The 13,831-nt window shown below is 45.6% G+C and overlaps 1 protein-coding gene across 1 annotated transcript in view; it reads right to left on the bottom strand.

The window, feature by feature from the left end:
* The window catches only part of noxa1 (NADPH oxidase activator 1), a 30,505-nt gene extending 17,002 nt beyond the window's left edge, over positions 1-13,503 (bottom strand). Inside the window, exons 1-5 of the mRNA XM_086110851.1 lie at positions 13,398-13,503; positions 11,759-11,937; positions 2,281-2,363; positions 1,587-1,695; positions 10-126 (exon numbers count right to left, since the gene is read on the bottom strand). Of these exons, the coding sequence (XP_085966977.1) occupies positions 10-126; positions 1,587-1,695; positions 2,281-2,363; positions 11,759-11,932 (483 nt within the window). The 5' untranslated portion in view covers positions 11,933-11,937; positions 13,398-13,503. The remainder of the gene's footprint in view (positions 1-9; positions 127-1,586; positions 1,696-2,280; positions 2,364-11,758; positions 11,938-13,397) is intronic.
* Positions 13,504-13,831: the final 328 nt, after the last annotated feature.

Below are 13,831 nucleotides of genomic sequence, written 5' to 3'. Positions count from 1 at the left end.
GACACTCACCAGGACGCTATCCAAAGCCATCTCTAAATTCCCTCCTTGATTTTGTGACATGAGAATATCTCTGGCTTGTTCCCACTGGTCCATTCGGCAGTACACAGCTGCTGCATTATGTAACACCTAGGAGAGATTTCATGATTAGGCTGATGCCTTTCCGTGCTCAGTTTTTCGAAGCTGTAAGCAATAATTAATTGATTCCAAAATGCTATTTGAACACTTTCTCTGTTGTAGGGACTGGTATAATTAATAAAATGGTAAATCAAAAATTTGGGGGGTTTTCTGTGGTTTGGGACAAGAATGTAAACATGACTATTTGACATGATAAAGTCATTGCGACAGTCGTTTTCTTCAGGTTGTTTACTTGTTTGGTGTACACCAGTTTTCGGTGATGATAAACAGAGGAATTAGGTTTGTTTTAACCCTTTCATGCACCTGTAACCTGATAACATGATAATACGTCCACTGAAAGGGTTAATCATATCAAACCAGCTTTAAAAAGTCCATTTATGCTGTTAACGGACATAAAATTATAGCAAAAAAATTACAGGTTTCTCATCTTTACCATGAAAACATGTTTTTTAATGTAATCATTTGGTTCGACCGGGGGTCGGTAACACGCGGCTCTCGAGACACATGCGGTTCTTTAGCGCCCCCAGTGGCTCCCTACAGCTTTTTCAAAAATGTTTGAAAATGGAAAAAGATGGGAGGGAAATAATTTTTTTTGTTTTAATATGGTTTCTGTCAGAGGACAAACATTATTAACGTTTTCTGATGCTGTAGAAATGTGTCTAATAAATATTAAATGTCAACATTTCGTCAACGAACATTTGCGTCATAGCCTGCGGCACACGTTTCTATTACCAGGGCCGGATGTCAGTCAGGGGGCTGTCTTTCATGTACAATTCACCGAGGCTACTTGCTGATAATGGGAACCTGGGCGGCCAAGAGAAGCATTTTTAAACTGTACACGTGAGCGACGATAGTTAGCACGCTGCGAAAGTGCGTCTCGTGCCTGGTTCATCTTAGCGGCTGATCTGGCTGTTGCTCATTACGGCATGCGTGTGTAAGTGTGTGCGTATGCACGCGTGTGCGGTAACGGGTTGTTGTTCGAAAAGTAGATCTTCTGTCAAAAAGGTTTAGGCACCCCTCCTCTATAGGATGAACTGCAGGGGGGAAAAAAACTTTTAATCATGAATGCTCGTTGTGTATTTGTAGCCAACTTAGTCATGTTGATAGCAGGCTAATATAGCTCAAATAGATACATATAGCATGTGTTGCCTTCATTATAAGGCTTTTTATTTTTTGCGGCTCCAGACATATTTGTTTTTGGTTTATTTTGTTCCAATATGGCTCTTTCAACATTTTGGGTTACTGACCCCTGGGTTCGACCTTCTTGACAGGTTTATAACAATAAATGTGTCTCAATGCAGCAAGTCATCTCAAGAAGCTGTGACCTTGGTAACAAATTTTACAACAGTCTTTGCGAATTGAGTACAAATTTAAGACATTCAAAATAAGCATGCATTGAGATGTGGATTTGGAAAACTTGGGAGGATTGTGTGTGCAGGCCAGTGTCACACCTGCCAGCTGTAGAGCTTATAACGCAGCCCAAGTTGCCGATAGTCAATGACCATATTTCCTCTCAAGTGTTTCTGTGCCCAGACACAGTCAGACAGAGCTTCGTTCAACCTGCAGAAGAACAGAGAATAGATTCATGAACCACACAAAGCATTTCAAATAGAGTAATGTAAACAATGTACAGTGATCCCTCGCTATTTCTCGGTTCGTTTATCGGCGGTGTTTACCCTGAAGTGATTGCCAACCAATCGCAGGGCACACAAAGACACATTGCAACACTGTCCAGAGCCGTACTGTATATCAGGAGTTTTTATTTTTATTTATTTTTTGCTATCTCAGTATCCTTGGCCTCGCCATATTCTCGTTGTTTATCTTGGGCTTTAACAAAGCTGCAGCTGTAACAAAACGCTTTACAGAACACAGAACTCTGCTTACTAATTGAAATATATACACTGAGGAGATCATTGATGTATGCCTTCATTCACAATGCTCTTGCAGAAAAGGAAACTGTGCAAAATATTCTCATGGTAATTACACCAGTGCACTCAGTGGAGAGTTTCATTTTGAGGAGTTAATCATGAAATAAAATGACAGTTGCCTCTTGGAAATAAAATCAACTGACAAAACACCCGCACATACATTTAATCACCGAACCCAACAAAGTGAAATATCCTGTAATTGTCGTCTTTGTACTACCTGTCAAGCTGCATCATTACAGCTGCTCTCTGGAAGAATGCAACTGCGAGACGTTGATCCTTGACAATTGTGAGATCTAAAGCCTAAACAGACAAAACAGGACATGGGTGAAAATATGTTATTTGTCAATTCCTGTAAAATGAACTCCTGACATTTGTAAGATGAGTAGGCTTTGAATGCTCAGTAAAAAGTAACATGATGTACCTCATTTAAACACTGACATACTTTTTGGAACTATTTGGAACAAATATGTGTCCTAATGATGTGCAGGACATTACAAAACTTTGATGTGCTTGTACTGCTCTGGGCAGTCCACCAAGAAGTTGTATGAGGCAGGTACAATGAAATTTAGAGCGTATTGTTTTCACATCTATAAAAGGTGCACCATTGTTATAGTCCAGTGGTTCTTAACCTTGTTCGAGGTACCAAACCCAACCAGTTCATATGCACATTCACCGAACCCTTCTTGAGTGAAAACTAAAAATATGATTTTTTTTTACAAATTCATGACATTAAAAAATCACATTTATTAAAAACAGAAAAAAGTAAACTAAATTACACTAAGTATAGTTATATAAAAATAGTATGACGTACTATCACAACAGTCACATGGTGACTACTGAGCGAACTAAATTTCCCGCAGCACTGATTGGACAAGCAATGTAATGTGATCATCCGTAGTCAGCGATGGCCAAGCGGGCGTGTCATAACAAATTGACATGTTGAGTCGGGTATGTCTTAACATCCGTGGCAGAGGCTCCGTCGAACCCGTGAGACCGATTCACTGAATGCCTAGGGCTCCATTGAACCCAGGTCAAGGCCCACCGTTATAGTTGTAATCAGCTGTTTCACCAAAAACACTTGTTTTTAACCAAAAACCAGAGAAATGTAGCTATTTGATAAAAGAAACACCCCAGTGACATTGACGCAAATATTTTTCGCTTTGTGACACCACGAACTATAAAACAAGACGGAAAAAGGACTTTTGATGCAAAAGAATGTATTTACAGATCTACAGTACAACTAAAAAGTAAGCTAACACCAACTTTGTCATGATTCTGTTTGTGACCAACAGGTGGCACTGTAGGGCTCTCCCTGCAGCTGCACACCTGTTGGTCGTTATGTAATTATTGCTTTAAAAGGACTCCCGGCACGACCACTCCAAGTCGGGTCGTTGTTTGTTGGTTCCTGTCATGTTTGTTCTGTAATGATGTTTAGGTCATGTTTCTGTTACTACTGTATTAGTTTTGAGCTTCAGTCATGGTTTTTGTTTGATACTTTGGCTTCGTTTTGTTTTTATGACTTTGTTTTGGATTTAGTTTTCTGTGTTTTTATCAATACAATTCTTCAAGTACAACCTGCTCCTCCCTCCTGCCTGCTTTTTGGGGTCCACCACCACCACGCAACGTGACAAACTTTCTACGTGGCTCAAATTGAATATTGTAGTGATGGGTCCATGAGGCCTCATGAGGCGTGTCGACACAATGACACGCTGTGTTGATACTGTGCTGATACTGTGTCGCTGACCACTGCCACCTGTTGGACCTTCAAAATCCCTGCAGCCAACCCACTTGACAGGCTGAACAAACTGATTTGATGGTGAAGTGTATACAATGCACTACCTCACTCTACCCACAATAGCCACAAGCGCCATTGTTTATGTTGTTGTTTATGCTGTTTATATTGTCTATACTGTTCAGATTACATGTCTTTTTTATACAGTGTAGCTGCTATCCTTTCTTAGTTGTGTGTGTTTAATGCACAGCATGTTTGCATGCATATATGCACTGAGGATTGAGAGGAAGAAATTTCATCTATGCTGCATGTCATACATAAAGCATATTTGACAATAAAGATGACATTGACCCTTGACAATATCATTCACATCCATGCATTCATATTGTATCATTCAATGTGTTTCAATCATGTGAAAATCATGTGAATGAGGATGCTTGTGGGCTTTGTCTTCACAAATTTTGATTTAGAAAAATAAGATGCTCCAGTGTTTTAAATTTCAGTCTGTTGCGTTTAATGCATGCTATTTCCCCTGTTGTGGAGAACACACAACAACACAATGGAATAAAACATGTCAAAAATCCGAGAGGCACTTGGTGAGACAAGGAGATTTTAATAAATACCTTATTCTCCAAAAGGAGATCAAAATGGCTCTACACGGCGGACAATTTATGTTTGTCCGGAAGCTGCTTCATAATATGCACGTACTGTAGCAACGTCACTCGAGTGAAGCTTGTCTCAGCAGTCGAAAGTCTGCTGCTCTCAGCTGTGCGCGGGTGAGCGCGAGCACGTATTCGCGGCGCCGACCCAAAACACGCCACATATTAAGCTTTGAACTACGACAACAGCTAAGCTAGCCTAGCCGATGTAATGATGGTCAGCAGACAAGGTTTACGTTTTATCCATCCATCCATTTTCCGAACCGCTTGATCCTCACTAGGGTCGCGGGGGGTGCTGGAGCCTATCCCAGCCATCTCCGGGCAGTAGGCGGGGGACACCCTGAATCAGTTGCCAGCCAATCGCAGGGCACACAGAGACGAACAACCATCCACGCCCACACTCACACCTAGGGACAATGTAGAGCGTCCAATCAGCCTGACATGCATGTCTTTGGAATGTGGGAGGAAACCGGAGCACCCGGAGAAAACCCACGCAGGCCCGGGGAGAACATGCAAACTCCACACAGGGAGGCCGGAGCTGGAATCGAACCCGGTACCTCTGCACTGTGAAGCCGACGTGCTAACCACTGGACTACCGGGCCGCCCGGTTTACGTTTTATATGACTTTTAATAACAACGTGGCAGAGTCATCAAGCATGCGGTGTGCTCACTCGCAGTCACTTTCTGGAACTCCCCCTTATAGGCGGGACCTCTCAATCAACTAGAGTATGACGTACAGTACAAACGTTCATAAAGCACTTCTCATATAATAATAGCCTATTATATGACAGCCGACATGACGCTCGAAGTCAGACGGACACATTTTTTCTGATAATCAGTGTGTTTTCCGTATTGCCCAAACATATGTTTTTATTCGAGCGAGGGTGAGGTCTGGCTTGTTTCGGCAGTCGGCATCGTGTCGCCAGACGCACTTCCTATTTAGAGACACTGTGCGGGCTTTTGCTGCGTCAACACCCCCTGCACTGAGTCGACGCCCCCTGGACTAAGTGGCGCAAACTGGACTGTGCCAAGCAGCCGATGCAGTCTAAACTGCGCCGGTGCAGTTCATGTGTCAATCACGTGACGTAATGAAACAGCACATGCACCGACACGTGGTTTGCTCTGTGAGCCCGGCGCATGCGTCAACGCATCGGTGTCGGTGGACCCATCACTAGAATATTGTATGACATGACTTACATGATGGCAATTCTCTCGTATAATCAACATGACAAGCCAAGATTCACCGCCTAAATTTTTATTCTCTACTGCAATGCAACGCCTCCATCTACAGGGATTTGTTAGACATAAAAGTGGGTTCCAAATCTGAATTTCACAGAAAAGCTGGGTGAGAAACTCTTCCACTCCTACTCACTGGGTTCCAGTTGGTTCGATTTCTTTGAAGATAGAAGGGTGTGATTCGTGCCAATAACCCAGACCGCCAGCTGGTGAGTACTGTTGATGTGTCTGGTTGTCTGGTTCACAAAAATGTCTATTTTGCAAAGTTTTGTGAAGTCACCTCCGAAATTATCCATTCATCCATCCATTATCTGAACAGATCTATGCTCTATCCTTGGTGCTTTGTGTGTTTTACTGTACCTCTGTAAAGTGAGTTTCAGTATCTACAAAAGTGCCATACAGAAAAATGATCATGATTATTATTATTAGTGAGATTTTCCTCTCGTCAGGTCTTGCCACAGTGATGATATGTTTTTACATTAGATGTCCTTTCCTGATGCATCCCACTTATTTTTTATAGGGATTTGGTACCTGATAACACAAGCAGTGGCTTGGAATTAGGGTCGCGCATACCAATTAGGATGTTGGTGTTCCTGACTTTGATTTGAACCATGTGTCAAAGGCAGCAATCCGCCACATTGCTCAGCTCCACGTGCAGGTGCTTTTAATCATCCACCACTAGTTAGAACCACAGCTTGGAGAGCTCTGCATGACGTTTGTAGACAAGATTTCATGTTAAGATAGGTGACAGTTGGAAATGGAAACAAATTGTGTGAAACTGCAAGACTGTTAAAATTAGCTTCACAAAGATTGAAACACGTCTGTTTTCGACACCTCAATAAGCAGAGAACTAGTGTGATTGTAAGTGATGTGAATTATTGTAGAAAAATGTGTACAAGAAATAAATCAAAATAAACATTGTGCCAATGTGATCAATACCCATGGTTCCAGGGGGTTGTGGGTTCACTCACGGCTGCTGAGATGTGCTCTCTGCAGCAGGGGAGCAATGATGCACCCCTTCATTGGGGTTTTTTTTCCTTCTAGTTTTTGGACAAATTAATTTAGATGAAAGATTTTACAATTATGTGACTTCCAAACGTAACATGACTAAACTCAGAAAACAGGTCGGCGGTGATTGGATGATAAAATGAGCCCTGCGCAACTGTGATGTCATTTTAAATGGACAGCAAGTGGCAAAATGGCCGGTCCCTGAATGGGTGGCTTTTGTTGCTTGATTCACTTTCCACAAAATCAGAATGCCATGTGTAGACTAGTGGGAGAAGACATTTAAATTTGGAGTTGACGAGCCCTTTAAAATAGAACTGTTTTTTTTCTCACTGACATGAAATCAGACTAAACTTTTTAGAAGCTAATGAAAGACTATCTATTGCTTTTACCCAAAACATACAGTTTAAAAGTATTGTTAACAAATTATAAACTGTATCTAAACTTCTGACTTTGAAGAAAGTAATGAAACAAATATTCTCTGATGATTATGGCATTTCACGAATATAAATACTTTTGGTAGCTAATCCTAATTGACCTAGAACAGGTCAAGTCAGCCAGTAAGAAGTCTGATTTCAACAGTAACTCCAGTGTATACTGTATGTATACAGCAGTGGTTCTCAATTATTTTCTGTCATGCCCCCCCCCAAGGAAGAGGAAAACATCTCGCACCCCCCTCCCCGCACGACTATAAATACAGAAGTATCATTTGTCTATAAAATTGTTATAAGTACACCTTTGCATAACACTGTATCCTTATTAATGTATAAGAGAATAAAAAAAGAAAGAAATATGGACCAACTTACAACACGGAATAGCTTTAGTAACTGGAACAGAAAAGATTTAAAGTGCATCTGAAATTCTAAAATAACATTAAATCCTTAGTTCAACAATAAATATTTTTTGACTGACCATGTCAAACCATACGGTACTGAAAAATAAAATGACATAAAATCAATAACTAATAATGCATTCAAACTAATCACCAACATGATCTCAGAGCACAATATAAAAAATAAACTTTAACCAGCAAAAAATATATAAAAGAATTTGTGCTTTTTTAATTTATTTTTTATCAAAGATGACGTCTGGATTAATGGCTACAATGAGCACGTTTTGCAATGCACAGCTTTTCGAAGCGAGGTTTGAAGCAGGACACAGCAACTCTCGGCTCCTGCTCAATGTGTAGCGGGGATTTTAGTTTACTGAAGTAGCAGTCACAAAGCGGCATGATTGTGGGCAATATTCGGCACGTTTTCGCTGAAAAAAAATTCAAGCAGCTTATCAGCGTGATTGGGGTGTAGTCTTTAAGTGACGCCTTAATTGATTTGGCTTCATGCTGTCCACGACCAAAACGTTTAGCCAAAGTAGGCACATCGATCTTCCCTCGTCTGCCACCACAGGCACATTGAAGCCAAGCTCTCCATACGCCTCGTCATATTTCCTCCCTTCGAATGCTTCCTGCCCCCTCCGTGAGTCGTCACCTTACCGTGGTGGAGGGGTTTGTGTGTCCCAATGATCCTAGGAGCTAAGTTGTCTGGGGCTTTATGCCCCTGGCAGGGTCACCCATGGCAAACAGGTTCTAGGTGAGGGGCCAGACAAAGCAAGGCTCAAAGACCCCTTATGATGAGAAAAATATATGGACCAAGGTTTCCCTTGCCCGGACGCGGGTCACCGGGGCCCCCCCTCTGGAGCCAGGCCTGGAGGTGGGGCTCGTTGGCAAGCGCCTGGTGGCCGGGCCTACACCCATGGGGCCCGGCCGGGCACAGCCCGAAGAGGCAACGTGGGTCCCCCTTCCCATGGGCTCACCACCCATGAGAGGGGCCAAAGGGGTCGGGTGCAATGTGAGCTGGGCGGCAGCCAAAGGCGGGGACCCTGGCGGTCCGATCCTCGGCTGCAGTAGCTAGCTCTTGGGACATGGAATGTCACCTCTCTGGCAGGGAAGGAGCCCGAGCTGGTGTGTGAGGCAGAGAATTTCCGACTGGATATAGTCGGACTTGCCTCCACACACAGCCTGGGTTCTGGTACCAGTTCTCTCAAGAGGGTTTGAACTCTCTTCCACTCTGGAGTTGCTCATGGTGAGAGGCGCAGAGCAGGTGTGGGCATGCTCATTGCCCCCCGGCTCAGTGCCTGTACATTGGGGTTCACACCGGTAGACGAGAGGGTTGCCTCCCTCCGCCTTCGGGTGGGAGGACGGGTCCTGACTGTTGTTTGTGCATATGCACCAAACAGCAGCTCAGCATACCCACCCTTTTTGGAGTCCTTGGAGGGTGTGCTGGAGAGTACTCCTGCTGGGGACTCCCTTGTTCTGCTGGGGGACTTCAATGCTCACGTGGGCAATGACAGTGAGACCTGGAGGGGTGTGATTGGGAGGAACGGCCCCCCCAATCAGAACTCGAGTGGTGTTTTGTTATTGGACTTCTGTGCGCGTGTCCATAACGAACACCTTGTTCAAACATAAGGGTGTCCATATCTGCACTTGGCACCAGGACACCCTAGGCCGCAGTTTGATGATCGACTTTGTAGTTGTATCATCGGATTTGCGGCCGCATGTTCTGGACACTCGGGTGAAGAGAGGGGCGGAGCTGTCAACTGATCACCACCTGGTGGTGAGTAGGCTCCGATGGTGGGGGAAGATGCCGGTCCGTCCTGGCAGACCCAAACGTATTGTGAGGGTTTGTTGGGAGCGTCTGGCGGAATCCCCTGTCAGAAGGAGTTTCAACTCCCACCTCCGACAGAGCTTTTCCCATGTTCCGGGGGAGGCGGGGGACATTGAGCCCGAGTGGACCATGTTCCGTGCCTCTATTGTTGAGGCGGCCAATCTGAGTTGTGGCCGTAAGGTGGTTGGTGCCTGTCGTGGCGGCAACCCCCGTACTCGCTGGTGGACACCAGCAGTAAGGGATGCCGTCAAGCTGAAGAAGGAGTCCTATCGAGCCTTTATGGCCTGTGGGACCCCAGAGGCAGCTGACGGGTATTGACTGGCCCAGCGGAACGCAGCTTCGGTGGTCGCCGAGGCAAAAACCCGAGCGTGGGAAGAGTTCGGTGAGGCCATGGAAGCCGACTTCCGCACGGCTTCGAGGAAATTCTGGTCCACCATCCGACGTCTCACGTCTCACCACTAACACTGTGTACAGTGGGGATGGGACGCTGCTGACTTCGACTCGGGACGTTGTGAACCGGTGGGCAGAGTACTTCGAAGACCTCCTCAACTACACCAACACGCCTTCCTTGGAGGAAGCAGAGCCTGGGGACTCTGAGGTGGGCTCTCCTATCTCTGTGGTTGAAGTCACCGATGTGGTTAAAAAGCTCCTCGGTGGCAAGGCCCCAGGGGTGGATGAGATCCGCCCGGAGTTCCTCAAGGCTCTGGATGTTGTGGGGCTGTCCTGGTTGACACGCCTCTGCAACATCGCGTGGTCAACAGGGAGAGTGCCTCTGGATTGGCAGACCGGGGTGGTAGTCCCTCTTTTTAAAAAGGGGGACCGGAGGGTGTGTTCCAACTACAGAGGGATCACACTCCTCAGCCTCCCTGGTAAGGTCTATTCAGGGGTGCTGGAGAGGAGGGTCCGTCAGGAAGTCGAGCCTCAGATTGAGGAGGAGCAGTGTGGTTTTCGTCCCGGCCGTGGAACAGTGGACCAGATCTACACCCTTAGCAGGGTCCTCGAGGGTATGTGGGAATTCGCCCAACCAGTCTACATGTGTTTTGTGGACTTGGAGAAGGCGTTTGACCGTGTCCCTTGGGGAGTTTTGTGGGGGGTGCTTCGTGGGTATGGGGTACCGAACCCCCTGATACGGGCTGTTCGGTCACTATACCACCGATGTCAGAGTTTGGTTCGCATTGCCGGCAGTAAGTCGGAATCGTTTCCAGTGGGGGTAGGACTCCGCCAAGGCTGCCCTTTGTCGCCGATTCTGTTCATAACCTTTATGGACAGAATTTCTAGGCGCAGCCGAAGCGTTGAGGGGATCCGTTTTGGGGGCCTCAGTATTGCATCCCTGCTTTTTGCAGATGATGTGGTGCTGTTGGCTCCTTCAAACAGGGCTCTCCAACTCTCACTGGAGCGTTTCGCAGCCGAGTGTGAAGCGGTTGGGATGAAGATCAGCACCTCCAAATCTGAAACCATGGTCCTCAGTCGGAAAAGGGTGGAGTGTCCCCTCCGGGTCGGGGAGGAGATCTTCCTCCAAGTGTCTTGGGGTCTTGTTCACGAGTGGGGGCAGGAGGGAGCAGGAGATCGACAGGCGGATCGGTGCAGCGTCTGCTGTGATGCGGACGTTGTATCGGTCTGTCGTGGTGAAGAAGGAGCTGAGCCAAAGGGCGAAGCTCTCAATTTACCGGTCGATCTACGTTCCAACCCTCATCTATGGTCACGAGCTATGGGTCGTGACCGAAAGAACGAGATCCCGGTTACAAGCGGCCGAAATGAGTTTTCTCCGCAGGGTGTCCGGGCTCTCCCTTAGAGATAAGGTGAGAAGCTCGGTCATCCGGGAGGGGCTCAGAGTCGAGCCGCTTCTCCTCCACATCGAGAGGAGCCAGATGAGGTGGCTTGGGCATCTGATTCGGATGCCCCCTGAGCGCCTCCCTGGTGAGGTGTTCCGGGCATGTCCCACCGGGAGGAGACCCCGAGGAAGACCCAGGACACGCTGGAGAGACTATGTCACCCAGCTGGCCTGGGAACGTCTTGGGATCCCCCGGGGAGAGCTGGAAGAAGTAGCTAGGGAGAGGGAAGTCTGGGCTTCCCTGCTAAAGCTGTTGCCCCCGCGACCCGGCCCCGGATAAGCGGTAGATGATGGATGGATGGATGGATGGATGAATGCTTCCTGCGCAAACTCTGCCAATGCGAGCGCCACTGCCCCCTAAGGTAGTGGAGGTTCAACTGCAAGTTATTTCAGGACAGTAAAAAAATAAAAAAGCATGTTCCCCGAGGTCAAACGCGCCCCCCCTGACGGAGCCTCGCCCCCCCCCAGGGGGCGCGCCCCACTAATTGAGAAGCACTGGTTTACAGTATATGTGTATGTTAATCAAGTTTCCTCTTACAAGATCCTACTGTATACCAAAGTATCCAATTCACCTCAAGGGCAGACTCCAGCTGTCCCAGACACAGATGTGCTGATGCAGCATTGAAGAGAGTGCGAGATGTCGGTTCGGTGATCTGTTCCAGCTTTTGCAGAGCTCCTTGCCAGTCCTTCTTATCCATGGCATGCACCGACTCATTCCACAATTGCAGTAACTCCGTATAGAGCATTCTGACTGTTGAGGGCAAAAAGAGCGCTTGATCCATCTTTTATGTCTTTGTACTCATGTACAGTGAAGGGCACTGGTGTAAAACGGAATGAGTGGCGAAATTAAGGGAGCAGTTTCACAATGTATTTCATCGATCAAGGACATTTTGGCAGCAAACAGGAAATAATATTCTTTTGCCTTAGTCTATTCTATAGAGACGCTCTAACCATCTGTCAGAAAAAATACACCACTAAATTCAGAGACAAACTTGGCCGTCCAAGTTATTTTGGTACGCTTTAAACTCAACAACATGCTGCCCGTAATGCACCAAATGCAACATTGTCATTTCTAAGGAATGTTATAGAATTTTGAAAGTGCAAAATAAAATGCCGCATATCGTTGGCCACATAGCATGATTGTCGAAAATAAATTATAATGTTTTTGAAAGACAAGAAAAACTATTTTTTAGAAAACACAATGGTATTTTTTATTGATATTGTAACAAAACACTTGACCAGATGTGTAAACAGGTAAGCATTAATTGCTTTCTAAAGAAAAGTGACATTTCTTTCTCTTTCAAATAAATGCAGGTATAACCAAAACTAAATTATTTCCATCCATCCATTTTCTGATCCGCTTTATCCTCACGAAGGCCGCAGGTGGTGCTGGAGCCGATCCCAGCTGTCTTTGGGCAGTAGGCGGGGGACACCCTGAACCGGTTGCCAGCCAATCGCAGGGCACACAAAGACGAACAACCATCCTCGCTCATAATCATGTCTAGGGACAATTTAGCGTGTTCAGTCAGCCTGTCATGCATGTTTTTGGAATGTGGGAGGAAACCGGAGTACCCGGAGGAAACCCACGCAGACCCGCGGAGAACATGCAAACTCCACACATGGAGGCCTGAGCTGGAATTGAACCTCTGGTACCTCTGCACGACGTGCTAACCACTCAGCCACTTGGGCGCCTGTTGTTAAATCGTTAATTAAAATTATTATGAGAAATTATCATGATAAGTGTCTCCACGTAGATGAGATTACTTAACAACAATAAAATTACAGCAAAGGAACTAAACCGGACATGAACGCTTAGTGGGAACAGCTGGATCAAACAATTACCGGTATATCTGCATTTAATATTAGGATGGAAAAAAACAATAACATCGAAAAAAGAGACACAATAAAGACAATCCAAATACAGGAGCAATGGAAAACGATTGGAGCTGTGTTGGAGTTTATATATTTATACCAATACATCATATGGCAAAGTGAGCTACCCAAGGGATGCACACACTTTCCTTCTTCACGTTTGAACATTACATAACTTACATCTACAATAATAATTATCGAAAACATACACATCACAGCACCGACAGCAATTGCTTCTTTTCAGAATCAACAAGAGAATAGTCTTTGCCTCACTGTGTGCATAATTGACATGTCATCTCGGCGATTGAAAAACTGAACACATTAATCAAAGATTTTTACCTTCTTGTGTGAAGAGCTGACTTCCGAATCAAAATTTCTTGCTGCCTTGTGCTTTCTTTCCGCGTAAACAGGGAAGTGAGAATTACTGAAACAGGTCTCCAGCTCAGTCTCCACCCTCCTGCAACAAGGAAGTTATTTAACCACATTCCTGTAAGAGCACTTGAAGAGGAAAAAAAAAAAGCTCTGGAATTCACCTGTCCACATGACTCCTGCCAAAGACAATTACAACGTATTAGTACTACGAGAGAGTAGAACCTGTTCATCCTGAACACCTGCATGCTTATCGGTGCTGTGTTGTCACCTCCACCATGGTAACACAACGTCATTCACTGAAGACTCTAAATTGTCCTTGGGTGTGAATTTGGGAGTGTATGGATAGCTGTTTCCATGTGCCCCGAGATTGGCTGATGTCTCTTTTCCCAATGGGATAGGCT

This window comes from Hippocampus guttulatus, chromosome 5, assembly GCF_054856545.1.
Source record: "Hippocampus guttulatus isolate MCC_2025c chromosome 5, RoL_Hgut_1.0, whole genome shotgun sequence".
Lineage (NCBI taxonomy): Eukaryota > Metazoa > Chordata > Actinopteri > Syngnathiformes > Syngnathidae > Hippocampus > Hippocampus guttulatus.
This window is presented reverse-complemented; position numbering and strand designations above follow the sequence as displayed.